This window comes from Dysidea avara, chromosome 3 (genome assembly GCF_963678975.1).
Source record: "Dysidea avara chromosome 3, odDysAvar1.4, whole genome shotgun sequence".
Classification (NCBI taxonomy): domain Eukaryota; kingdom Metazoa; phylum Porifera; class Demospongiae; order Dictyoceratida; family Dysideidae; genus Dysidea; species Dysidea avara.
Window position 1 is genome coordinate 32,492,472 of NC_089274.1, and position 26,066 is coordinate 32,518,537.

The following is a 26,066-nucleotide window of genomic DNA, read 5'->3' on the forward strand; positions in this document are numbered from 1 at the left end:
TATATGTACATAATTATGTACATGGTTATTAACCTACCACTCCACATTGTCCTGGATCTGTAACAGAACAGGCTGAGTATAATTCACTTGCACTTCTAATAGTTGTTATTGACCCGCCACCAAATGTAAGTGCATGTAACCTAAGTGGCAAAGGGCACACATGTAATATACAAGTATAGTAGTTACAAAATTTTAACCAATTAGTCTAATTACATATCACCTTCTGTGTATCATCATCTATAATAATAATATGTGACCGGACTTGTGAAAAGGTACCTTTTCCACACATTTTACATACCAGCAAACAAAATAATGTAACACTTGACTCCTTACACTGATTAACTTGCTCTTAGTATAAAACTGCAGCCAAATACTGTAGCTGCACTCATGGAAAGTTTCAGCCAATTACATGAAATGATCAAAACGTTATGAAGCTTCAAAGTTCAAAAATGGGTCAAATTTTGTGTGTGAAAAAGGTACCTTTTCGCAAATCCAGTCACTATTAATGTAAGTAATTGTTGTCTACAGTTTTTTTGTCATACAGTTTATTCATTTTATTGTTGTTACAGTTGTATTGCCTCATTTTTTGGTTTGCATTTTGTGTAATCTGACTAGCTTGTGCACACCTCAAATTTTTGATGGAAAATTGTACTTATTCAATTAATAACAACTAATAGCTCAAGTTAAATACTGCTATCCCAATTATTAGGGGTTTATTTGAAGAACCATGTACAAAACAGAGAGGTGAAAAGGATGGGGCGAAGTTAGTGTTTCACTTAGTGGTTGTTTCTAGCTTTGATACTATTCATGCAACAGATTTTTACTCTAGTATGTAGTCTATACACTAACACAACCCTGTGGAAGGGAATATCATAAAGTTATGATGCAACACTTCAGAGTTTACCAGTTTGTCATTAACAAAAATCATTTATGTGTATGAGAGGCAACTAAGTAACTTTAGCTCCCAGACTTTTTCACAGAACTGCAAATGTAGATTTAGACAACAGTTTTGAAATGGACCATTTGTGCATATGACAGTACTAGTTGTGTGTTTTGGACAGTATAAACAATTCTTGCATTATATGATTTGTCAAACATCACAAATGACAACACCACCTCATAGTTATGCCATAACTTCACAATACATCTTTTAACAAGGGGTGTGGAAGCAGGATACTCACCTCACCCAAGCCAGTGTAGGCTAATAGCCTGCAACATGCCAGGTGATCAAACACCCCAGTCAGTAAGAGTCCATTGACATTTTGTAGACATATCTAATGACTTTAATAATGGATGGCAGCAGGTATCATTGCTCCTATATTTATTAATATGAATGGACAAGTCCCAAGGATATAAATATGTTTACTAAGTCCATAGTCGATTGTGAACAAACTCAATCGCTAGAAAAAGTAAGAGGAATCCTACAAACAAGTTCACTATGCCAAACTATATAATGAATTATGCAGGAGTTCCTTTAATTTGTTGTGTGCATATGGCGAGTTAGTATTTTGTGTAGTGCATGTTAATTACAAGCCATACCTATATATCATATGAACCATGGCTACTTTGCTGTATTGCACTTAAATATACCCCTCATCCTCATTCATCAAAATTTACTGTTGATAAAACCCTTACTTTTGTCTGGGGATTATCAACAGTAAATTCCCTTGGCTTTGGATTTGGGATGTATGTAAATGTAATACACCTCATAGCCATGACAAACAAGTATAAGAATAAACCGGGAATTTTAAAGTAGATTAACAGCATATCACTAAACACGTCTTTGCCACATTTGTGAGCTAGGTTGCCACATCTTAGTTGACTTCATGCATACCATTCTACAAGCAATCAATTTCCTGGTGGGAGGAGACATCTCGTTTACAATGAGAACAGCTCACTGAACTCTGAAAACACATGTATTCCAATATATTGGTGCAATAATATTGTGTAGCAATGGTATGCCCATAGATGAAAGTTTGACTGATGGCTATAGTAAAGAAGGATAAAAGGTAACACATGCATTGTATGTTTATTAATATATGCCAAATGTTTTTTTTTCCCTTTAAGTCAATTCAAAATGTTTCTGTGAAAGAAGTAGCTATAGAGCTGTAGTTGTAGCCAGTGCTCTGTTATGCTTGACTAAATGCATCAGTTTGATAGGTAGGTAGAAAATTTTTGGAAAAAAATTCTGTATCAACTTGATGGAAATGTTTTGAGTTGGATCAAAAGGTTTTTTGGGCTTGATTTTTACCCCACCAGTACTGTCACATTGGGAAATTGAGGGGCGATATTTTGGTGTGGTCCATACCAAATCTTGCTCATCCCCACTATACAGTACTACTATACTGTATGGTATATATTCAAATTGGTGATTTTATGTATTTGTATGACACATTATGGTTAATCATATGCGGGTCATTCCATGTCAAATCACCAAGAAATAGTAGGGTAACCTCTCGGATTTTGATGAAACTTGGTGTGTTTGTAGTACCTATGGTGCTCATCACCCATACCAATTTTCAGCCTCATATACAACATAGTTTCTGATTTATGACCACAAATATTTTGAATATTTCATGAAAAATTGGTCCGTCTTGAGTTACAAAATCAACTGTAGCTCACCACTGTGTTAATATTTTAAAATAAAATTTTCAGTGATTAAAGGCTGTTAATTTATAAACTATGGGATATAAATTTAATTAAGGTTCCAAAAGGCTCCATTAAAAACTTTAATCTTTAATATTTCAAAAGGCGCTACTTCAAATTCTTTGAATTTTTTTAGTACACAATAATTAGATTGTGGTCTATTGTTGGTAAAACTTTTGTGGTGGGGCCACAATGGGTTCAAGAGATATAATTAAATATGTTGTGGTATGTAGTGGAATTTAGTAGTCTATTATTGCTATATGGGAGTGTACACCTCTAATAACCACTCATGATAAGGCCACGCCAACTTTGTCTTACACAATGAAGGTGTCCAAATACAGTGCAATCTGTATTAGTGACCACCTGTATTTAAAGACCACCTTTGTGCTGCAATTTATTTAGTTGTATAGTTTTCAAATGCAACTTTATAAAGCTTACATAGCTTGCAAAGGCAGTACAATGACCAGCTAATGACACCACGTCAGTTGTTCAATTGAGCATGTAGCAACATAACTGCTGCTTACTTTGGGTATTATAACAATGACGATTATTCAAGACAACAGGAACGTTGCTTTCAACTCTCACGTACAATCCATGCTACGAGAAAACTGCACTCTTTTGTGCCAATCTCAGATAGCAGAGTAGAAATAAAATTTTACTCATAATCTGATGTTTTCAGGAAAGAGAGAGTTGCTCTAGCAAAGAATGAAGCTTCACCAGAATCGATTGCTGGATTTATCACTTGTTTACATGAAGAGAATCGGTAGTTAGCTTGTGTGCTTGAAGTTTGCAGTGACACTAGTAAGGAAGTGAAGCTGACATTTCTGTATCCACACGGTCCATCAAACTCGTTCAAGTACCCAGAGCCCCAGAATATCCACACTATACCAATGGATGACATTCTAACTCTTGTAGACCCAAGGACAAGAAGTGGCTGTGTGTACTCTGACAATAAAGAAATGACTTTTGCTACCAAACAGCATCACACTGTATCACCACAGTAACAAACTTGTATTACATGCCTTCGTCACAGCCTGTTTATATATGCATACATTTAACTTGCAGTTGAATCAAAGAGTCTTGTGTGTCTGCAAACCTAAATCAGCAGAATGGGTTTCAAGGTGTGCAATACTGCATGGGATATCTACTATAATACCATGAACACCGCTAGCTACCTATCTCATAATCCCATAGAGACCCCACACTGAAACTTTTGCAACTAATAGGTGAATGTTTGACAAATATTCACAAAAAATTCTAATTAGCACTTTTTGGTAGAGTAAACGTCAAAGATTAGGAGACATGGTTAATTATCAACTTAATCAAATTAAGCTGCTTAATATACCAAACGAAAGCTTTTTCTTTGAGCTTTAAAGTGGTGCAATTCATTTTAAAAACACCCAAGTCACGATGCTTTGAATGATCACAAGTACAGCGAAAACAGAACACTAAATAAGCCATACACATTAAATAAGCCATACAAGCAATGGATGAAGGGACACATATGACCACATACTTTGGATACCCACATACCAAATTTCACCAAATTCTGAGGGGGCCATGTGCAAAACTTTGGCGAACTGATATAGAATCACCCATACAGTAAATCCAACTAAATAAATTGCAGCACAAAGGTGGTCTTTCAATACAGGTGGTCACTAATAGATTGCACTGTACTTGGACACCTTCATTGTGTAAGACAAAGTTGGCATGGTCTTATCATGAGTGGTTATTAGAGGTGTACACTCCCATATAGCAATAATAGACTACTAAATTCCACTACATATCACAACATATTTAATTATATCTCTTGAACCCATTGTGGCCCCACCACAAAAATTTTACCAACACTAGACCACAATCTAATCATTGCTTACTAAAAATTCAAAGAATTTGATGCAGCACTTTTTGGAATATTAAAGATTAAAGTTTTTAATGGAGCCTTGTGGAACCTTAATTAAATTGATATCCCATAGTTTATGAATTACTTGAAAGATAAATTAACAGTCTTTAATCACTGAAAATTTTATTTTAAAATATTAACACAGTGGTGAGCTACAGTTGATTTTGTAACTCAAGACGGACCAATTTTTCATGAAATATTCAAAATATTTGTGGTCATAAATCAGAAACTATGTGGTGTATGAGGCTAAAAATTGGGGTGGGTGATGAGCACCATAGGTACTACAAACACACCAAGTTTCATCAAAATCCGAGAGGTTACCCTACAATTTCTCGGTGATTTGACATGGAATGACCCATGCGCTTCATGTACTTTTGTCTGAGGTGGTAAACTAAACCTATTTTTGAATATTCGATATTACTAGTTTTGGGGGGCTTAGGTGTACATAAACATATACTAATTATTATATGAAACAAAAACAAATGCTATATATAGTTATATTATAACATGCTTATGAGAGATATGACTGAATTATGTGCATGATCCCTTGAAGTGCTCAAAGGAGAATGCATATAATGTTTTAGTCACTATATGTGTTACCACTGGTATATCCCAGAGCACTTTTTGATGGATTACGCATTTGAGTCTTTAGCAGTTCCATGCCCATCTACTCATGATTACTGAGTTATCCATGAAGAAGACAAGAGTTTGTCAACAATCCTTTCAGCAGTCCAGGTGAATAATCATATAACTGTTAGTTGATTTAGTTATTTACCGGTTAGGTGAGGAGTTTGTGGAATAGGTGAAGTTACACCATAATATATGGTAAGTGTAGCCACAAACTGTGATATATATCATTTAGTTATATACCAAGTGGCATATTGGTTATATAGTACAGCACTTTCGATCTTCACCACAGGTGTGGTATATATAACTGATTGTATAGTTATAACATGCTTATGAGGGATATGACTGAAATATATGCATGATCAGAGTCCCAAGAGTGCACAGCGCTTGAGGTAGAGTGCAAATATTTCAGTCATATCTCGTGGTATAACTGGTATATTCTACACCCCAGTTATAGTAAAACAGTATCTGTTTAAGATCAAAATCAGTGAAAAATGATTAACGGATCAGATATTTCAGAGTCTTTAGTGTTGCCACACCCATCTGCTCATGATTAACAAATTATTCAAGAAGGAGACAAGAGTTCATCGACTATACGCTGAGCTGTTCAGGTAAATAATCGTAGGTAGATTTAGGCACTTGTTATTAGAGACTTGTTTACTGTTAGGTACGGATTTCACAGAATGTGTGATGTTACACAATATATGGTAAGCATAGCCACAAAGCATGGTATATCACTTGTATACCAAGTTTGCCGTGGTATATCAGTTATATATTATAGTGTGGCACTTTTTGTCTCCACCAAAAGTGTAATAATATACAAAGATATATATAATTCATGTTTGACAACCATCATTACAAACTTTATTGCAGCAACAAGATAATTAATAACAACTTACCAAACAACATCAAACAGAGGAGTAAAACAACATCCTAAATTATCACGTTGCATGGTAACGGTCTACAAAGACATTTATAAAAAGTACACTGAAGACATTTATAAAAAGTACACTGATTTATCAAATTAAATATACAAGGTGTTTATAAATTGTGAAGTACAAGTAATCATGTAGTAGTAATGAAGTTTTTTGATATACATGTAAAAAAAACACATTTAAATGTCGTCACTATTACATCAAGACACACGATAGTGTGTCGTGCGGCCCAAGAGGCCGGCGCGCCACACCGTGAGTATATTGACAGGAAGAACGAAAACGTCATTTTCACACCTTTGTATCTCGGTGATCACTTATCTGATTGGAACCAAATTTGCTACACAGTTGTCCGCCAGCCAAGGGAGTCTACATTCCAAATTTGAAGGAAATCGCTCCAGCCATTTCCGAGATACGAGCTGCCAAAGTTTCGTTTTTTTTTCTTCGTTTTTTTTTTTCTTCTTCGTCTTTTCGCACGCTTGCAAAAATTGCTATAACAAGCAAACGCGTACTCCGATCGCCTTGAAATTTGGCACACAGAAAGGGAGTCCAAAGGCGAATCCTAGCATCAAATTTGGTACAAATCCGATGAATGGTTCAGGAGTTATGACCGATTATTCGCGTAAAACAAGATCGATTTGTTGTCACGTTTACAGGGTAAACCGCTTCATGGAATGAGTTGAAAATTGCTATGTAGATGGAGTAACCATCGTAGGAGTGCCTTTTGGTGGTTTGAAAGGAATCGAGATAAAGACCACGGAGATATGACACAAAACCCAACCTGTGTCACAATTACGCGGTCGATTTTTATGAATAAAAAAGTATTAGTTTTCACGCCTACTAGGCAAACCGCTTAGAGCAATGAGCTGAAAATCGGTGTATATCTGGAATAATCTTCATAGAAAGTTCTTGCAGTAGTACAGAAGAATCGGATTACAAACCACTGAGTTATGATTCGAAAGCCAATTCCGTGTAGCAAATGCGAGATCGAGATACTCAAATAATAGAACAGTCACCCTAATAGAGCGTTCGGCTAATTTATTTACTCCATTATAGAATTTTATTGCATCACAAGTTATTCTGTAGGGAGTTCAGCTGCAAACAGTTAATCTTATAGACAATTCAGCAAGAAGACAGTCACCATGTGGAGAGTTAAGCAAATATATCACTATAGAGATTCAGAACATTACAAGTCACACTGAAGAAAGTTCAGCTATAAACAAGTCATGCACTGTGTAGAGAATTCAGCTACAATTAAGTCACTCTCTAGAGAATTCAGTTACACAGAATTCAGCTACACACAAGTCACTGTGGAGAGAGTTCAGCTACAAACAAATTACCCTTTAGAGTGATCAGCTACAAACAAAACACTTTGCAGGGTGTTCAGCTGCAACAAATCAACCTTTAGAGCGATCAGCAATGAACAAATCAACACAAATCTACCTGTAGAGAGATCAGCTAGAAACAAATCACCCTGAAGAGAGTTCAGCTACAAAAAAATCACCCTGTAGAGACATCAGCTAGAAACTAGACACAATGTAAGGAGTTCAGCTACAAGCAATCAACCTGTAGAGAGTTCAGCTAAAACAAATCAACCTGCAGAGAGATCAGCTACAAACAAATCACCATATAGAGAGTTCAGCTACAAACAGATTACCTGTAGATAGATCGGCTACAAACAAATCAACCTGCAGAGAGATCAGCTACACACAAATCACCCTGTAGAGAGATCAGCTAGAAACTACACACAATGTAAGGAGTTCAGCTACAAACAAATCACCCTGTAGAGAGATCAGCTACAAACTAGACACAAAGTAAGGAGTTCAGCTACAGGTAAAATACCCTGTAGAGAGTTCATCTACAAACAAATCAACCTGTAGAGCAATCAGCTAGAAACAAATCACCCTGAAGAGAGGTCAGCTACAAAAAATCACCCTGTAGAGAGATCAGCTAGAAACAAATCACCCTGAAGAGAGGTCAGCTACAAAAAAATCACCCTGTAGAGAGATCAGCTACAAACAAATTGCCCTGTAGAGAGATCAGCTACAAGCAAAACACCCTGTAGAGAGTTCAGCAACAAAGAAACCACCATGTAGAGAGTTCAGCTACCAACAAATTACCCTGTAGAGAGATCGGCTACAAACAAATCAGCCTGTAGAGAGTTCAGCTAAAACAAATCAACCTGCAGAGAGATCAGCTACACACAAATCAACTTATAGAGAGATCAACTACAAACAAATCACCCTGTAGAGAGATCAGCTAGAAACTACACACAATGTAAGGAGTTCAGCTACAAATAAATCACCCTGTAGAGAGTTCAGCTAAAACAAATCAACCTGCAGAGAGATCAGCTACAACCAAATCACCTTTTAGACAGTTCAGCTACAAATAAATTACCTTGTAGAGAGATCGGCTACAAACAAATCAACCTGCAGAGAGATTAGCTACACACAATTCAACTTGTAGAGAGATCAGCTACAAACAAATCACCCTGTAGAGAGATCAGCTAGAAACTAGACACAATGTAAGGAGTTCAGCTACAAGCAAATCACCGTGTAGAGAGTTCAGCTACAAACAAACCAACCTGTAGAGCGATCAGCTAGAAACAAATCACCCTGAAGAGAGGTCAGCTACAAAAAATCACCCTGTAGAGATATCAGCTAGAAACAAATCACCCTGAAGAGAGGTCAGCTACAAAAAAATCACCCTGTAGAGAGATCAACTAGAAACAAATTACCCTATAGAGAGATCGGCTACAAACAAATCAACCTGCAGAGAGATCAGCTACACACAAATCAACTTATAGAGAGATCAACTACAAACAAATCACCCTGTAGAGAGATCAGCTAGAAACTACACACAATGTAAGGAGTTCAGCTACAAATAAATCACCCTGTAGAGAGCTCAGCTAAAACAAATCAACCTGCAGAGAGATCAGCTACAAACAAATCACCTTTTAGACAGTTCAGCTACAAATAAATTACCTTGTGGAGAGATCGGCTACAAACAAATCAACCTCCAGAGAGATTAGCTACACACAATTCAACTTGTAGAGAGATCAGCTACAAACAAATCACCCTGTAGAGAGATCAGCTACAAACTAGACACAATGTAAGGAGTTCAGCTACAAGCAAATCACCGTGTAGAGAGTTCAGCTACAAACAAACCAACCTGTAGAGCAATCAGCTAGAAACAAATCACCCTGAAGAGAGGTCAGCTACAAAAAATCACCCTGTAGAGATATCAGCTAGAAACAAATCACCCTGAAGAGAGGTCAGCTACAAAAAAATCACCCTGTAGAGAGATCAGCTAGAAACAAATCACCCTGAAGAGAGGTCAGCTACAAACAAAACACTTTGCAGAGAATTCAGCTACAAACAAATCAGCTTGTAGAGAGATCAGTTACACACAAATCAACCTGTAGAGAGATAAGCTAGAAACAAATCACCCTGTAGAGAGTAGCTACAAGCAAAACACCCTGTAGAGAGTTCAGCAACAAAGAAACCACCATGTAGAGAGTTCAGCTGCAAACAAATCACCTTATAGAGAGTTCAGCTACAAACAAATCACCCTGTAGAGAGATCAGCTAGAAACTAGACACAATGTAAGGAGTTCAGCTACAAGCAAATCACCCTTTAGTGAGTTCAGCTACAAACAAATCAACCTGCAGTGAAATCACCTACAAAAAAGCACCTTGTACAGAGTTCAGCTACAAACAAATTACCCTGTAGAGAGATCGGCTACAAACAAATCAACCAGTAGAAAGATCAGCTACACACAAATCAACTTGTAAAGAGATCAGCTACAAACAAATCACCCTGTAGAAAGATCAGCTAGAAACCAGACACAATGTAAGGAGTTCAGCTACAAGTAAATTACCCTGTAGAGAGTTCAGCTAAAACAAATCAACCTGCAGAGAGATCAGCTACAAATAAATCACTTTACAGACAGTTCAGCTACAAACAAATTACCTTGTAGAGAGATCGGCTGCAAATTAATCAACCTGCAGAGAGATCAGCTACACACAAATCAACTTGTAGAGAGATCAGCTACAAACAAATCACCCTGTAGAGAGATCAGCTAGAAACTAGATACAATGCAAGGAGTTCAGCTATATACAAGCAAAATCACCCTTTAGTGAGTTCAGCTACAAACAAATCAACCTGCAGTGAGATCACCCACAAAAACGCACTTGTACAGAGTTCAGTTACAAACAAATCACCCTGTAGAGAGATCAGCAACAAAGAAACCACCATGTAGAGAGTTCAGCTGCAAACAAATCACCCAGTAGAAAGATCAGCTAGAAGAAGTTACCTTGTAGAGAGTTCAGTTACAAAGAAACCATCATATAGAGAGTTCAGCTACAAAGAAATTACCCCGTAGAGAGTTCAGCTAGAAGAAGTCACCTTGTAAAGAGTTCAGCTACAAAGAAACTATCATGTACAGAGTTCAGCTACAAAGAAACTACCTGTACAGAATTCAACTACAAACAAATTACCCTGTATAGAGATCAGCTAGAAGAAGTTACCTTGTAGATAGTTCAGCTACAACAATTCACCCTGTAGAAAGATCAGCTAGAAGAAGTCACCTTGTAGAGTGTTCAGTTACAAAGAAACCATCATGTAGAGAGTTCAGCTGCAAACAAATCACTCTGTAGAGAGTTCAGCTACAAAGAAACCGCCATGTAGAGAGTTCAGCCTCATACAAACTACCTTGTAGAGAATTCAACTACAACAAATCACCCTGTAGAGAAGAAGTTACCTTGTTCAGCTACAAAGAAACCATCATGTAGAGAGTTCAGCTACAAGGAAACCACCTAGTAGAGAGTTTAGCTGCAAACAAATCACCTGTAGAGAGTTCAGCTAGAAACAAATCACCCCGTAGAGAGATCAGCTGGACGAAGTCACCTTGTAGAGAGTTCAGCTACAAAGAAACCATCATGTAGAGAGTTCAGCTGCAAACAAATCACCCTACAGAGAGTTCAGCTACAAAAAATCACCCTGTAGAGAGTTCAGCTAGACGAAGTCACCTTATAGAGAGTTCAGCTACAAAGAAACCATCATGTAGAGAGTTCGGCTACAAAGACACCACCATGTAGAGAGTTTAGCTGCAAACAAATCACCTGTAGAGAGTTCAGCTAGAAACAAAATACCCTGTAGAGAGACCAGCTAGAAGAGGTTACCTTGTAGAGAGTTCAGCTACAAAGAAACCATCCTGTATATAGTTCAGCTATATTTCAAGTCACCCAGTAGAGAGATCAGCTGCAAAAAAATATCCTGTGGGGAATAATGGGCATTTAATAAATATATGTATATAATTTGTATAATTACTAATGAAATCAAAAATAATTGAAGTACTAAAAGTCTTCTTTAAGTTCTTTTCTTCTTCCTGTAGTAAAGAAAAAAACACATGGGTTAAAAAAGCCCCAAAGCCAGCCATAGGCCGGCTTTGCAGTATACAAATATAAAAAGAAGTGATATCTAATCAAAAACAGCCAAGCTGTAAAAAAAGGTGCGGCCCCCAAAAGGCCATGGTGAAAAAAGATGTGAAATCCAAGGTGGCGGCCAAGAAATGGCTGTGATGGTAGGTTAATGGTTACATTTTAATAACGACAATTCAGGTGAATTTTGTGCCGCTTGGTCTTGGCACCAAATTCACCTGAATTGTTGTTATTAAAATGTAACCATTAACCTACCATCACAGCCATTTCTTGGCCGCCACCTTGGATTTCACATCTTTTTTCACCATGGCCTTTTTGGGGGCCGCACCTTTTTTTACAGCTTGGCTGTTTTTGATTAGATACAAAATAACATGTAGATCCTCAGTTTCTATAACTGTATAACACATTACATTTTGGTTCCAAAGATCATGCATATATAAATATCAGTATTGTGTATGACCCAAAAAATATGAAATCAATAGAAATAACAGTTGATCTGTAAACTTAATTGTATACGTAATATTAGATACGAGATTGGCTGTTATGACTTGAAAATATTATTGTAATCATGTCTTTGTAACATTGCATAATCATGTCTTTGTAACTTTATACAGTTGTAGCATTGTGCAGAATGTAATATGGTGGTACATATCACTAAAATATTGAGGTTTATATACTCTTTTTAGCATGCTGCCAATTTTATTATATACTTATAAAAACTGGGGCATACTTTTATTGATACTTACAATGATGATAAAATATGTAGTCAGATAGATACATATTTAGACAGTTTAACAAATTGATATGTAAATACATAAATATACATGCATTCACACAAAACCTTAGCACGCATATAAGTAATATTTAGTAGTTTTTTGATTGCGGTTTACTTATTAGCATGCATCCTCATTACGATTAGGTAACCATATACACTTACAGTTGAACAACTTGAAGGACATTGGTTTGCTCCACTAACAAAATCAGCACAGAAAGCTCTCTATAATGATAATAAAAACATGACCACAATGTATAGCACCAGTGACTTACAAACTGAGGAAAGAGGGAAAGAGGGACACTTGTTCCACAGCTGTTTGCTCCATTGTATGTACAAGCTAGTCTACGTGCTGTGTTTTGTACAATAGCAAGATCCTGCATAAAATACACAGACATAAAAATCTTTAATCACATATACACAACCGTACTTTATTTTATATAGGTGTAGTACAAAATAATATAGCTGAAATCATTGCAAATGAATTAGTGGATTGTACATATATTGGATCTGCTATATATCCTGTTACCTACTTGTAAGCCATTTGGATGACTATAATATGACAATTGATGACTTAAATCAGGGAAGAAGTTGTCTGGGTAGGTTCTTTAGATGGATAAAGTGCATCTTTTGTGTGGTGTGATATAGGATTACGTCAGGGTATAGCTATAGGGGTATGAGGGCATGCCCCCTCAGTTGAAGATAGATACTAAAAAGGTTGAATTTGGTGACATTCCAGTCACTAAAGATAACACAAATTTTTAGGTACTGAAACTGTGACAGATATTGTGGACCTTTTTACTAAAATTGTTGAGCATTTTTTGAAGAGGGGGGTCTTCAAAACCCCCTGTTTCAGAAACCCCTGTCTACAGGCCTGCTTAATCAGTAATGTATAAAATACATCTTTACGTAGTTGTTATTACTCACCCCTCTTACGCAGGCATTGATTTGGTTCATGATAAGATTTCTGCATGTATCATTGCATCCATATTCAGCTGCTGCAGCTGTTATGCTTTGTCCATTAGGTATATTGCTAGCAATTTGCTGAGCAACTTGAGTACACATTGTGTCTTGAGACAAGCTTGATATTGCTGCATTACAAACGTTTACATCAATCAGCTCTGCAAGTGGAGGTGGAACATACTACAGAAACAACAACACAAAAGTAAATATGGATAAGAAGTTGATTAGATGGACATTTATATGCATATGCATGTGATTAGTTTGAATAGCACAAGAATTTTTAAAAGCTTACAAGCATAAGGAAAAACTAGGAACTGGAAGTAAGGATTAAAATTTAATGTACACTAGTATTTCTGCAGGTGTAGGCAACCTACCATGTTTCCCTACTTTTTTCCTAATCAAACTTAAATTCCTAATCTTTCCTTGTACTTGTTTGTTCATGGATTTTTTGTAACATTATTGTGACTGGTGAACCCATGCATACTGCATCAAAACAAACGATGTGTTTGCTTGTTTGTTCAGGGCACAGCTGAAAAACAGCTTCGCTGATGCTGTCTCCCCAAAAAAAACAACAACAACAACATGATGGCACCAGAGTCTGAAAGCCTCTCCAGCTATCAATTACTGATTCAAAAGTGAAGCAGCCATTACGCTTTGCTTAAAGCGATGTTTATTCTGTTACACAGTGCTACAAATGAAGAACAGTATTAGAAGCATCTCTGCAATCAATCCAGTTACCACGGAAAACATGGACGATTTCCATTTACAAACATAGGAAAGCCATGCATCGTGCTACCACAAATGACACTTTGGGCTGTCAGCAGAAAGAAATAGGGCACAAAGAAGGACAAAGGTAAGTTCATGATGCATGCACTGTATGTACTGTGGTATGACAAAAGGCACACATCGGGATGAAGTAGCATCGAACAGTAAAAGAATCAAACCCGTAGCCTTAGCTGGCAGGCAGGCAGGCAGGCAGGCAGGCAGGCAGGCAGGCAGGCAGGCAGGCAGGCAGGCAGGCAGGCAGGCAGGCAGGCAGGCAGGCAGGCAGGCAGGCAGGCAGGCAGGCAGGCAGGCAGGCAGGCAGGCAGACAGGCAGGCAGGCAGGCAGGCAGGCAGGCAGGCAGGCAGGCAGGCATTCCATTACATAATTTTTAAAAGAATTTTGTGACAATCTATTGGAATCATTTAGAGTCATACTGAAGAGGCTTGCTAACCATGCTGCCAAGATTCCAGACCGGATGGTATCGTGAAGCTCGTTACCTCCATGATTCCTAATATATTGTACTACTGTACTGTATGATAGTAAGTCATTGACTTAATAACTAATAGGTTTGTATGGAAAAATTGACTTGTTTCATTTATTGTATGCATAGACATGTGTGGAACTATCAAGCAAAATAGATACTGAGTTGTGTTATAGTTGTCAATTTCAATCATATTCAGTAAGTAATGTTGCTCATTGACAAAAATAACAATGGTGCTTGCAAGATCGTCATGTCTGCATGTTTTTAAGACTTTCAAGTAATGTACAAATACGTGGCTATATATATATATATATATATATAGTTGTTATATAGAAGAAACCATCACTGCAAAAAGATATGTTTCCATGACATCTCTTTAACAAAACTTTAATTTTTAGTTGGGTGCCATATTGTCTGGTTGATGTACTAGTAGTAAAACAACCAACACTATTGGATCATCATGTTCCTTTGCATGCACATTTTATGCCTTCCATCAACTCTATTATGTGTTTAAGTCTATTGTCACATATGTACATATTATTGTGTACTTTGCAAAATGTGTGAATGTTTTATGACGATTTCTATGGTCTGTAGTTTCCTTATACTGTAGTGCATTCTATAAGTAACTTACCACATTTGGACATGTTGAAGTACCATCATTTCTACAAGTAGAATACCATTCAGCTGCAGATCTTCTGTTAGTTGTCCCAATAGTTGCTGCAGCTTGTACACTGCAATGCAGATATCCATATACAGAGTTACTATATACAGTGTTACCGTACATGTGTAGTTACATAAAATGGCCACATGCTTGTACAATACAGTGGTGCGGCATAGCACACAAAAAATGGCCATTTCGTGCACTTTGTGATACAATTATGAAACTTTCCACACAATAGCACTCCTTGTGATAACTATTGATTTTTGATATAGAGCCATTGCAGATTTGACCTCTGGTGACCTTTACAGTCATTTTGTCACTGAGAATTCATCATTTTTGTCTTTATCTCTCTGAGGCATTATTTTACACTGTTTAAACATGGTTACAAATTAAAAGTCTTGCTGACAGAAACTACACAATTTTTGAAGTCAATAGGTGGTTTTATCCATAAGTTATGATAACTTATATTAGCCATGAAATTCTATGAGGTATACTGCCCATTGGTAATTTATACCCCAAGGGCAACACATTTTACAACTACTTAAAGCAATCATAACTTTGTGGTGGAATGAGCTATTCACTTCAAACGAAAGTTGCACTGTTTCTTAGATCAACACCTTTATGTGAAACCGTATTTTAACAGTGTAAAATAATGCTTCAGGAAGATAAAGACAAATATGATAAATTTTAAATGCAAAAATGGCTATAAAGATTGCCTAAGGCCAAATATGCAGTGGCACTATATCAAAAAAATAAATATCACAAGGATTACTATTTATGTGGAAAGTTTCATAATTGTATCACAAAGTGCATGAAATGTGCACTATACCGCTCTACTATATGGTGTATACTATTGCAGCAAATCCAATTGCTTAATTATTAATCAAAAGCTTATTTTGCTGGCCTTGTAGGATACAAGCAATAAAAGTGAAGGTGTGGTTAAAAACAAAAAGCAGTCCTATATTTTTCTTTCATGGCAAATGTGGTTAGAAGAAAGCACAATATACTAATCATAATACTTCATCTTAGCAACTTAATATATTTATATGCCAATTTATTATGTACTGGTGAGTTATGTCTTGTTTGCAAATTTCATAACACAGGTACAGTTTGTTTTCATGCCAACCAAACAAATAGCTTACCTAAGGGCCTAAGCACTTTGGTTTAAGGGTAGGGTAGAGAAACAACAAAAGATGGCTATATTAGTGTGTGTGTGTTTATGTGTTAGACAGTAGCACATTAAGTTCATCTTGTGGATAAGAGACCATGTAAACATAGGTATGAGCAGTAGAAATGAGGGAATAGGGAGTCTTGGACCACACACGCACACACGCACGCATGCACACACACGTACATATGCATGCACATAATATTATGCACACACAAATTTCTTTGGGTTTTGCTGCTTGGAATACATAATAGATCAAAATACTCTATCAGAGCAGTCCCAATATCATGTCCTCTAATTGTTACAACATTGTGATAATGGCCTAAACCAACTGAGAGTTTCTAAATTATGATCCCCCAGAATGGCACGTAATGCTTATAGCAAATTATGCACCTCTGTAAGGGAAGAAATTCTTTGTAGTTCCTTTTATTGTACTATACATAGTAATCATGTTTGTGAAGTTCACTGTATACGGAGTTCTGTATATATTTCATACTGTCCAATTTCATTCAATGATTCAATGTTTCTTTGAATTATTGCTTGATTATAAGGTCATACAGAAAATGCAGGACATGACCAAAATTAATGTTTTTTATTTTTTTTTGTAAGAGCGAATAAACAATACTTCAATTATATTCTAGTTACGTATCTTCTTTGTATTGTTCATCTCAATTGTTTTAGTTTTCAAGAATGAGTATAGGTGATCTGTTTCTTGTAGAACAAATAAAGTTAAAAACCCATGCAGATGATAAAATAAAGCAGGTTGCTTTAATTTTATAGCAAACTTGAAGATTAAACAAACTGTATGTCATTTTTCATACAGTAGAGATCTTAACAGCAGTGCTTTATGAAATTTATAGCTTAATTATTATTATTTGTTAATAAAGTCCATGGCCAGCTATGACAGTAACAGATCAACAGCCCCAGACCAGCTAGGAGATGACTAAAACACGGAACGGACTGGGAAAACGGACTAGCAAACGGACTGGGAAGAACTTGCCTGAAAACGTTTTTTGGCCATAGAAATTCATTTTATAGCTGCTAGAAAGAGTATAACACGAAACAACGACCTGAAACAAACCTCTGAACTGCTCTGAACACGATGTCGAAGTGTGCTCAAGCCGATGTTAAGCCCTGCGCTTAAAGATAGTCTGAAATTATATTCATTTTTTGTTTAATTAAAAGCGCACTTTCCATTTCGCATGTGTAAACAAGACAGGACACAAGCTTTAAGCCTGTTAAGATACTATGTTAGACTGGGAATTCGTGGTCTGGTTAATTGCTGCAATTAATTTGACGGCTGATCTTCAGTTTTACAGGTGACAGCTCGTGACAGGTAGGCTTCGTGGTGGAACCACGTCGTTGTATTTAATCAGCTGGCAAAGCACTGCATGGCTACTACAAATACAGTCTGTGTTATTTTGTTCACTTAAACTGTAGCTAACCAACAACTTCGCTGTCACAGGGCTCACACTGGCAGAGTGGCACTTTGTAAATTATCCCAGGGTTTAATGGTGGCTCGAGCACACGTTTAGAGGTTTGTTTAAGGCTGTTGTTACGTGTTATATTCTTTGTAGCAGCGATTTAGTGAGTTTCTATGGCAAAAAAACGTTTTCAGAGAAGTTCCTTCCAGTCCGTTTGTGAGTCCGTTTTCCCAGTCCATTCCGCCATGTTTTAGTCATGTCCGACGAGCTAGGCAGCACTGGAACTCAGTAATCAACAACTTCGTAAATAATTTAAAGCATGCTTACTTGCTCATGCTTTCTGAAATCAATGCTTATTATTATAGCACACAAATTTGCCTTGTACTATATAGTATCTCTGCCATGTGCCTTATGCTTTATTTTCTGTATAGCACTCACGACAGTGCTTTAACATAAACACACTTTCACAAGTGTTTTTATTGTGTTCTTATTTTCCACACAGCTACTTTATGGCAACTTAAAACTTTGATTCTCCCATGCAGAGTACAATATTCAGTACTATTACTGTAGCATGAGTTCCGCATGGCATATGTTAAAACATTGCTGTGAGTGCTATATGGAAAATAAAGCATGAGGCACAAGACCAAGATGCTAATAAATTAAAATGCAATATCAAACTTTCTGAGAAGCTTAGTCCAGTGCTTACAATGTACTAACGTGGCACTAGACAGTGCTAGTCCAAGTGCAAGTTACCTTTTGATTAGCGCAATCTTCATAAACTTAATTCAAAAATTTCTGTTGACATACATAGCTGCTGGTTACTGAATACTGGCTGGTACTGCCTGGCTGTTCTGGGTCTGTTGACACCAAACTGCCAATGCATTACATTTTAAGTACTGCATGCAACAGCTATATATACTATCTATGAAAAGGGGTCATATAGCCTTTCCAAATTTCCACGTTTGACGAGTCATAACTCATCATGTGTTTAAGCTATTGTCTGATAATTACATCTAGGAATAGTGCTATGTTAGGAGTGTAAAGTGACCAAATTTCAGGTTGGTACCATACTCACAAGTGAAGTTATGGATTGCCAAGTACGTGCAATGGGAAAGGTTATAAGACCTCTTTTCACAGATCTGGTCACAGTCATTAACTTTGGCATTAATTTTAACTAGCATACCATTGGTCTGCTTAAGACGAACACTGTGAAAAAGATTACCAGAAAGTACAAATAATGTACTTAAACATTGTTTGCTTAGATTGTATGAAAATTGTGAGGTGAAGTATATTAATACAGCACTCAGCCACTTCATTTTATGCTGTAATAGTGTCGCTTGACCATGCTTTATTTTATATACAACTTTGTCACAATTCTTTAAGTAATAAGCAATGAATGTTTGGTTTTGATTAGAGTATATATTCATCTCAATGAGATGGTTATTAGCGGTTAGATATATTTTGTAAGCATCTAAATTATTTACTTACAGTATACAGAAACCACTAATTTTGCATATCAAGTAATACACATAATCAACAACCATGTTGTATACCCATACAGCAATATTGTTAGCCCTTTTATGGAAAATAAAGTATATTCAGGTATTATCACTTTCACTACATAATTATTACTTAATATAAAGTTTTTACCTGGCAAGATTATAGTATATGTTTACACAGCATCCCATATTACGAATGGCAGTAGATAGACTCTAAACAGTTAGAAATTTACAAGTAATGATAAATTCCTTATGCCATGTGTATGGTTATTGTTATGTATTACATGACACCAAACCACATCATATACAATGTCTTATTTTATACACTTAATATAACTATTAAATTGATGGGCAAGATTCCCTGACGGAAACAAGGCTGCAGGGAACTAGGATGCAGGCTTTCCACAGTGCCCATACTTGATGTTAAAAAAGTATCCACTTTTAAAGACTACGATGGTAGGTACAGGCACAACTAACTAACTTCAGCAAAGCATTCCACATTAACTACAGATTTAAGAAAAGTTACACCATAACTTAATACTTCACATTACAGAGACTAACTAGTTCCTTTCTTACAGTTCCCTTTTAGCATTTATGTAATAGGTTTGAAGTTTGAAATAACACAGGTTATAACTGTACATAATATATGTACTAAACTCAAGATCCTTTATCATGGGGCCAAAGACCCTAACACAGGCATTAAGACTTGATTTCTTTACCAATATATGGAAGAACTCTCTAATTTGTAGTTGCTGTCAAAGAAGCAATAAAATATGCATTAGATCGACCATCTTAATTGTGATTCTCACATGTCTACCTGTCATTGCTACAAGCATAGCATTAATGGGGATATGACAAGCTTTTTGTGGTATCAGTTATCAGATCATCTGTATGCCTGTCTAATAGCAAATTTACATTAGGGCTAGCTGTGTGATAATCATGATCATTGATTGTTACAAAAGTTCACTATCATTCTCATGAAAATTTAGCTATCACATAATCGTGATAATAGTACGTAAATTTCAAGATGCTACTACAAACTACAGGAAGCCATGATAAAGCTATTAAAAGCCATATTGAACCTCCAGGTATAGGAGGGGTCTACTTCCCTGTCCACTCATATTTCCCGTGGATCGCAAGATCAAAACCACAGGATCTAACACAGCAATACCTGGGCCTACCATCTCTTCTACTTGTAGAAATCCAGAAAAGCCACACAAGATGTTGCCCACAGCTTTGCGGTATTTGACCTGCACGGGTTCTTCTTTTATGTTAAGTATGCCAAAAAGCATGTATTAAAAGCAACATCTAATGGTGAAGAAATTAAGCCTGTAGCATTAGTCATTACTGAGTAATGCTATTCTGAAGCAAACAGTCAGCCAGCCAGTCAGTCAGTCAGTTAATCAGCCAGTAAAATTAGGTGGCATATTTGGTACAAAACCAATAATCTATTCAAGTCATCATAAAGTGAGGCTGGTTTCAATCGACAGAAAACACTAACCTAACACAACCATACTATATGATTTTGCTGCTCACTCATGCTATACAAACAAATATACTCACACTGTTACAAGTTGAAGTACAACTGTTCTGGTTGATAAATGCCCGACAATGTTGCACCTGAGTAAAATAGAAAATATTCATTGCAAAATGCATGTAAATGATACAGCAAATTTAAATATGCAGGGTTAATAGAAGTACATACAAAAGTGCATGTTAATTTAAAATATGGCAACTTACAAGATTCATCGTAAAAAATTCATACACATTTAAACCACAAGTATCTCCATTTGCATCTCGTGAGCAGGCTGTTTGAAGTGTTTGATTAGACAGAGTTGTCTCCATTTCCTATATATATATATATATATATATATATATATATTAAAAAGCATCAAGTAACACTGGTGTTAAACTATGGACTCATAGTTTACATGAGCGAATACTGTAATAACTGCACAACAATATAACTACATACACTGCGGTTAGAACTTAGAAACAGTGCATGGAAATTAATTATAATATTCTAATCGCACAATTATCACACATAAGTGCCAAAGTAGGAGTGCAAGCCATTTTACTGTAAATAAAAATAATTTAAAAAAATTAAAACATGGGAATAGAGATCACTGAAAAATAAAGAAACAATAGTCAAACAAGCCAGCATATTAAACACAGAGAGATCTCAATTCAGACTCAGTGGACATGGTAGAAACTAATGAAAAAACAGTACTTTCCATAAATCAGGTCGATTCAGGTGGGTTCATTCAGCAAGTGGACTCTCCTACAAGGAGTAATATTATACATTTATGCTACCAACAGACCATGTCTTTACAGGAATAATCATGAAATGATCAAGGTTACATCAAATTTATCACCTCACTCAAACTAAAGGAACATAAAATTTACTCATGGAACAAAGCTGATTTTAACCAGCTATGATAAAGCATGATCAACTCAACTCCATACTGATTGGATAGCTCATAAAAATCTCAAAAAGCAAGTGCACAGAGAATGCAGACAGGCTCACTATAAATATGTGTCAAATATGATTAACCCTGATAAGAAATAAGAAATTCTGGTCATATATCAAATCTAAAAGAAGCAAACAGTGTAGAATATCTTCATTAGAGAAAAACAAACAAGTTGTTACAGATAATTTGTCTAAGGCCAATATTCTGAATGACCAATTTACATCTGTTGTCATTGTTGACAATGATGGCAGCGAGCAAATACCAGCTCTTGAGGTGCCTCCTTGTCCAACCATTCAGCCCATTCATATTGAGGCACAAAGAATTCACACACTCTTATCTGAACTGTTTTCCCACGAGGCCTGTGGCCCAGATGGCATACCAACAAGATTTTTAAAGGAGTTAGCTTATAATTTTGCACCGGTTCTTGCTCTCATATTTAATGGATCCCTTTACCAAGGTAAATTACCCCTTGATTGAAAGTCTGCCATGGTGGTACCTATGTTTAAGAAGGGCTCTCGTACCAATCCTTTTAATTACAGGCCTATATCTCTAACTTGCATATGTTGTAAAATTTTTGAACACATTATTTCTTCAGCAATATTTAAGTACACAAATTTTCACAACATCATATGCATTGAGCAACAATGTAGGAAACATCGATCTTGCAAAACACAACCATTGGAGACCATTAACGATTTACCTATGACATTGAACAGTGGAATACAAACAAATCTATTACTTCTGGACTTCTCTTTTGACAAGGTGTCTCATCCAAGGCTATTGTACAAACTCCAACATTATAGCATCAATGGATCCTTGTCCACCTATCCCTTGTTTAACTGGATTAAAGATCCAGTTAAACAAGGGATAGGTGGACCCTTATAGGTGGACCCTTATCCTAGATGGTGCTTCCAGTAGTTCCTCACAAGTTTTTTTTCAGGTGTACCTCAGGGTTCCGTTTTAAGGCCTTGTTATTCCTACTATATATAAATGATTTAACAACAAAAATATATTCTACCATCAGGCTGTATATTTATGATGCCATTATTTATAGATCTATTGTTTCTACTGAAGATGTGTTACAGCTTCAACAAGATTTGGAGATATTGTTACATTTGGCTAAGGACTAGTTAATGTTTTTAACTTATCAAAATGTGAGCATTTAACTATAACAAATAAACATTCACCTTATTTATGTGACTATCACATTGATGGCTGTATTATTATAACAAGGTTAGTTCCTGTAAATATCTTTGGGTCCAGGGGCATACACAGGAATTTTGAAAAGGAGTTTCCACTACAACTAAGTGACTGTTATATTAGAGTAGTTTATATTACCTGATTCTTTATTAGAGTGTCTCGATCTCTTCACTAAAATCATAATTAATGCTATAAGTGTTGCTATTAGGTGAGAAACTATTAGCTATTTAACTATGGTAAAAGTTTACATTGTGTCCTGTTCCATGATAGATTCCAGATTCTGGAAACCTGAAGTTTTAATTTCTTAATGTTTTAAGTAGTATGTAAAATCCAAAGGGGTTTCCTAAAACCCCTGGAAACCCCCTTTGGTATTCCCCTGGAGTCACTATCACTAACATAGGCATAGCAAAATATTTTTAGATGAGGGCTCTAGACTCTTGGTTTAGTAGGGCACAGTGTTGAAGAGCAAAAAAAACAAACAAAAAAGGTCAACACCTTCTAAGAATGGCTACCCCTCCAACAAATATAGATTGTATCACTGATAAAGCACATAAAAATCCTTATTTACAATTTCATAGTTTGCTACACTGCCTCTCTGAATACTGTGACTGCTCTATTAGAGCAATTGACTGCTCTATTAGAGTATCTCAATCTTTTTGCAATTTACAATCAGAAAGTTGCAACTTGTCCCCCAGGTTGCTATGCCTATGACTAATAACCTAAGCTGGAGTAAGCACATTGCTAATGTTGTGAATAAAGCACACTCAGTCTGAGGTTTTCTTCAAAGAAATCTAAGGCATATGTTCAATATCAGTGAAATCAAAAGCTTACCTAGCATTTGTTTTTAGCCAGCAGTAGAATATGCATCTGTTAATTTGGTCCCCTTACACAAACTGTGACAAAACTTCCTTGGAAAGGGTACAGCGTAAAGCTGCTTGATTTGTATGCAATGACTTTTCAACCTATTCAAGTATGACATCAATGCTGAATAATCTAAAATGGAAATCTCTGGAAGATAGAAGGACTCAGTCAAGATTTGCTATGTTCTATATACTATGTTCAATAAAATTATTCATAAGATAGTGGAAGTTAACTTTAACTCCTATCTGCACCCATATGGAACAATAACACCAGCTCAACTCAAGCAAGGATAAGCTCACATCATCACTCATTTCTGCCAGCCTCTATACATGAATGGAACTCTCTACTGAGAGAAGTAATTATTTCTTCTAGTTTACATGAATTTTCAAACAATTTGTCCAATTTATACATGCACACATACACTCATATTTGAGTTCTGTGCATTGCAATAAATAAATAAATAAATAATACAGAACTCAAATGGAGTTAGTTTAGCTCTAAAATATTGCACTCTACATGTTTATAAATAATTACCAAAATGCAAATGATTACCAAAAACCACAATCAAAATTTCCAATCATGTAGAGTGCCTAAGAATGGATATTTAGAACTAGACTAACTCCATTTGAGTTCTGTAATATTTCTGCTGGTTTTTTTTTGTTATTCTTGTGTGGAATCAATGAAATAAAATAAGCACTGAGTATATGGTATTATCTATGATTGCGTCCAAATGGCGTGCACTGCATATCAAAACATATGTATGGGATTTGTCAAATCAAGCATATTTAGGTGGTCAACATTAAAAGTTTTCAAAACATTGTAATTGGGTTAAACCCTTAAAATTTAAGAATTATTCATTTAATATATCTAATATTTGCTTAATATCTTTTGTAACCTCAGCTTGGTAAAACAGGCTGATCATAAAATCTCATTACTCTTTGCACGGTCTTTTGTTGTCCAATGCAAAATGCATGTAGCTATTTGCGCTACATGCAAAACACTAATTTACTTTAACTCACAAAATCTCTACAGCACACCATACAACAAAAGAAAGTCCTTCAATTTCTATATCCATGATGAAACGCGCTCCATACATTATATTGGCTTGAAAGTTTAATTATCTTGGCAGTCAATTTATCCTCAACCAAATTTGCTAGATTTGGTATCATTCTACGCAGCGAAGAATAATTAATAAGACTCTGACTGTACAAGTTTACAGAGATATGTTATGTTACGACAGTTAGTTTACAGAGATATGTTGAAAAACATGTGTTTTTACAGGCATTCTTAACACGTAAATTTCACGGTACTCCTTTTTAGTTTCCCCTTCGTTACAACACAAAGAACTTACACATGAATCAAATTGCCTTTCACTGAGGAATCTGATAGACCAAACCTTGTGTCTGTCAATCACAAGTTATGGCACTTTGGTTAGAAGACATTGTTATTTTATATGAATCAGGCATAACCTATTCGGAAATCCGGCTTATAAAAGCTTTATTTTCAAGATAAAAAAAGCTTACAAAGTTTTTGATATGGACTTTTTCCAAGAGACTGAAGAAAGCTGCCTGCACAGATGAATGCGATTGAAGAGTTTCCAGCAAGAATCAGTAGAGAGGCAGACCAACATGTTTGACTTGTAAAACTGGGTAGTGACAATTGGTGGATTATAATTATGGCCTCAATAACAACAGATTCATCCTATGGATGAATACAATCAAACAAGGGTGTAGCATGACTTTAGAGAGGTAAAGCATCACGTTTGGTGTGCAAAGTTTCTTTAACGCGGTGTAAATTGGTTAGCCTATTGACAAAATTCTTCGGCATTGGCATTTGGCAGAGTTTGAGGTTGTTAGAAGAGCTGCCAGACCAACTCTATGAATGAAGGCTACTATACGGACTGACTGACTATGGGGGGTCTAACAAGCTTTTAGAAGTAAACTAGCACATCTGGCTTGCAAAAGTTTCTGTAAATGGATAAAATCGGCATTTTGACGAATTTTTGACAGCCATCAAGCTCAGCCAGATGGCAAACAATTTTGGAATTCGATGATTTGGTGTGGTAGTAATTGGACACATTTGACCTGGGAGGATTACTTTGGCATCGCTGCTGTGTGTTCCGGTGGCATAAAAACTTTATTTCAAGTCGGAAATTTCATTTTCATGATGCTGCAGCTGGAAATTGCTCCAGATAATGCAGCCACTCGTGGTTTTAGTAAGGTTGAGAGTGCGTATTGCAGACATTTCCTTGA

At 36.2% G+C, this 26,066-nt stretch overlaps 1 protein-coding gene across 2 annotated transcripts in view; it reads right to left on the reverse strand.

Moving 5' to 3' along the window:
* LOC136250747 (G surface protein, allelic form 168-like) overlaps positions 1 to 26,066 on the reverse strand; it is a 56,088-nt gene that overhangs the window by 21,345 nt on the left and 8,677 nt on the right. For both annotated transcript variants that reach the window (XM_066043019.1, XM_066043020.1), the window contains exons 2-10: positions 21,023 to 21,130; positions 20,846 to 20,902; positions 19,434 to 19,495; positions 15,162 to 15,261; positions 13,248 to 13,463; positions 12,596 to 12,697; positions 12,486 to 12,545; positions 6,076 to 6,137; positions 38 to 140 (exon numbers count right to left, since the gene is read on the reverse strand). In XM_066043019.1, the coding sequence (XP_065899091.1) occupies positions 38 to 140; positions 6,076 to 6,137; positions 12,486 to 12,545; positions 12,596 to 12,697; positions 13,248 to 13,463; positions 15,162 to 15,261; positions 19,434 to 19,495; positions 20,846 to 20,902; positions 21,023 to 21,130 (870 nt within the window). The remainder of the gene's footprint in view (positions 1 to 37; positions 141 to 6,075; positions 6,138 to 12,485; positions 12,546 to 12,595; positions 12,698 to 13,247; positions 13,464 to 15,161; positions 15,262 to 19,433; positions 19,496 to 20,845; positions 20,903 to 21,022; positions 21,131 to 26,066) is intronic.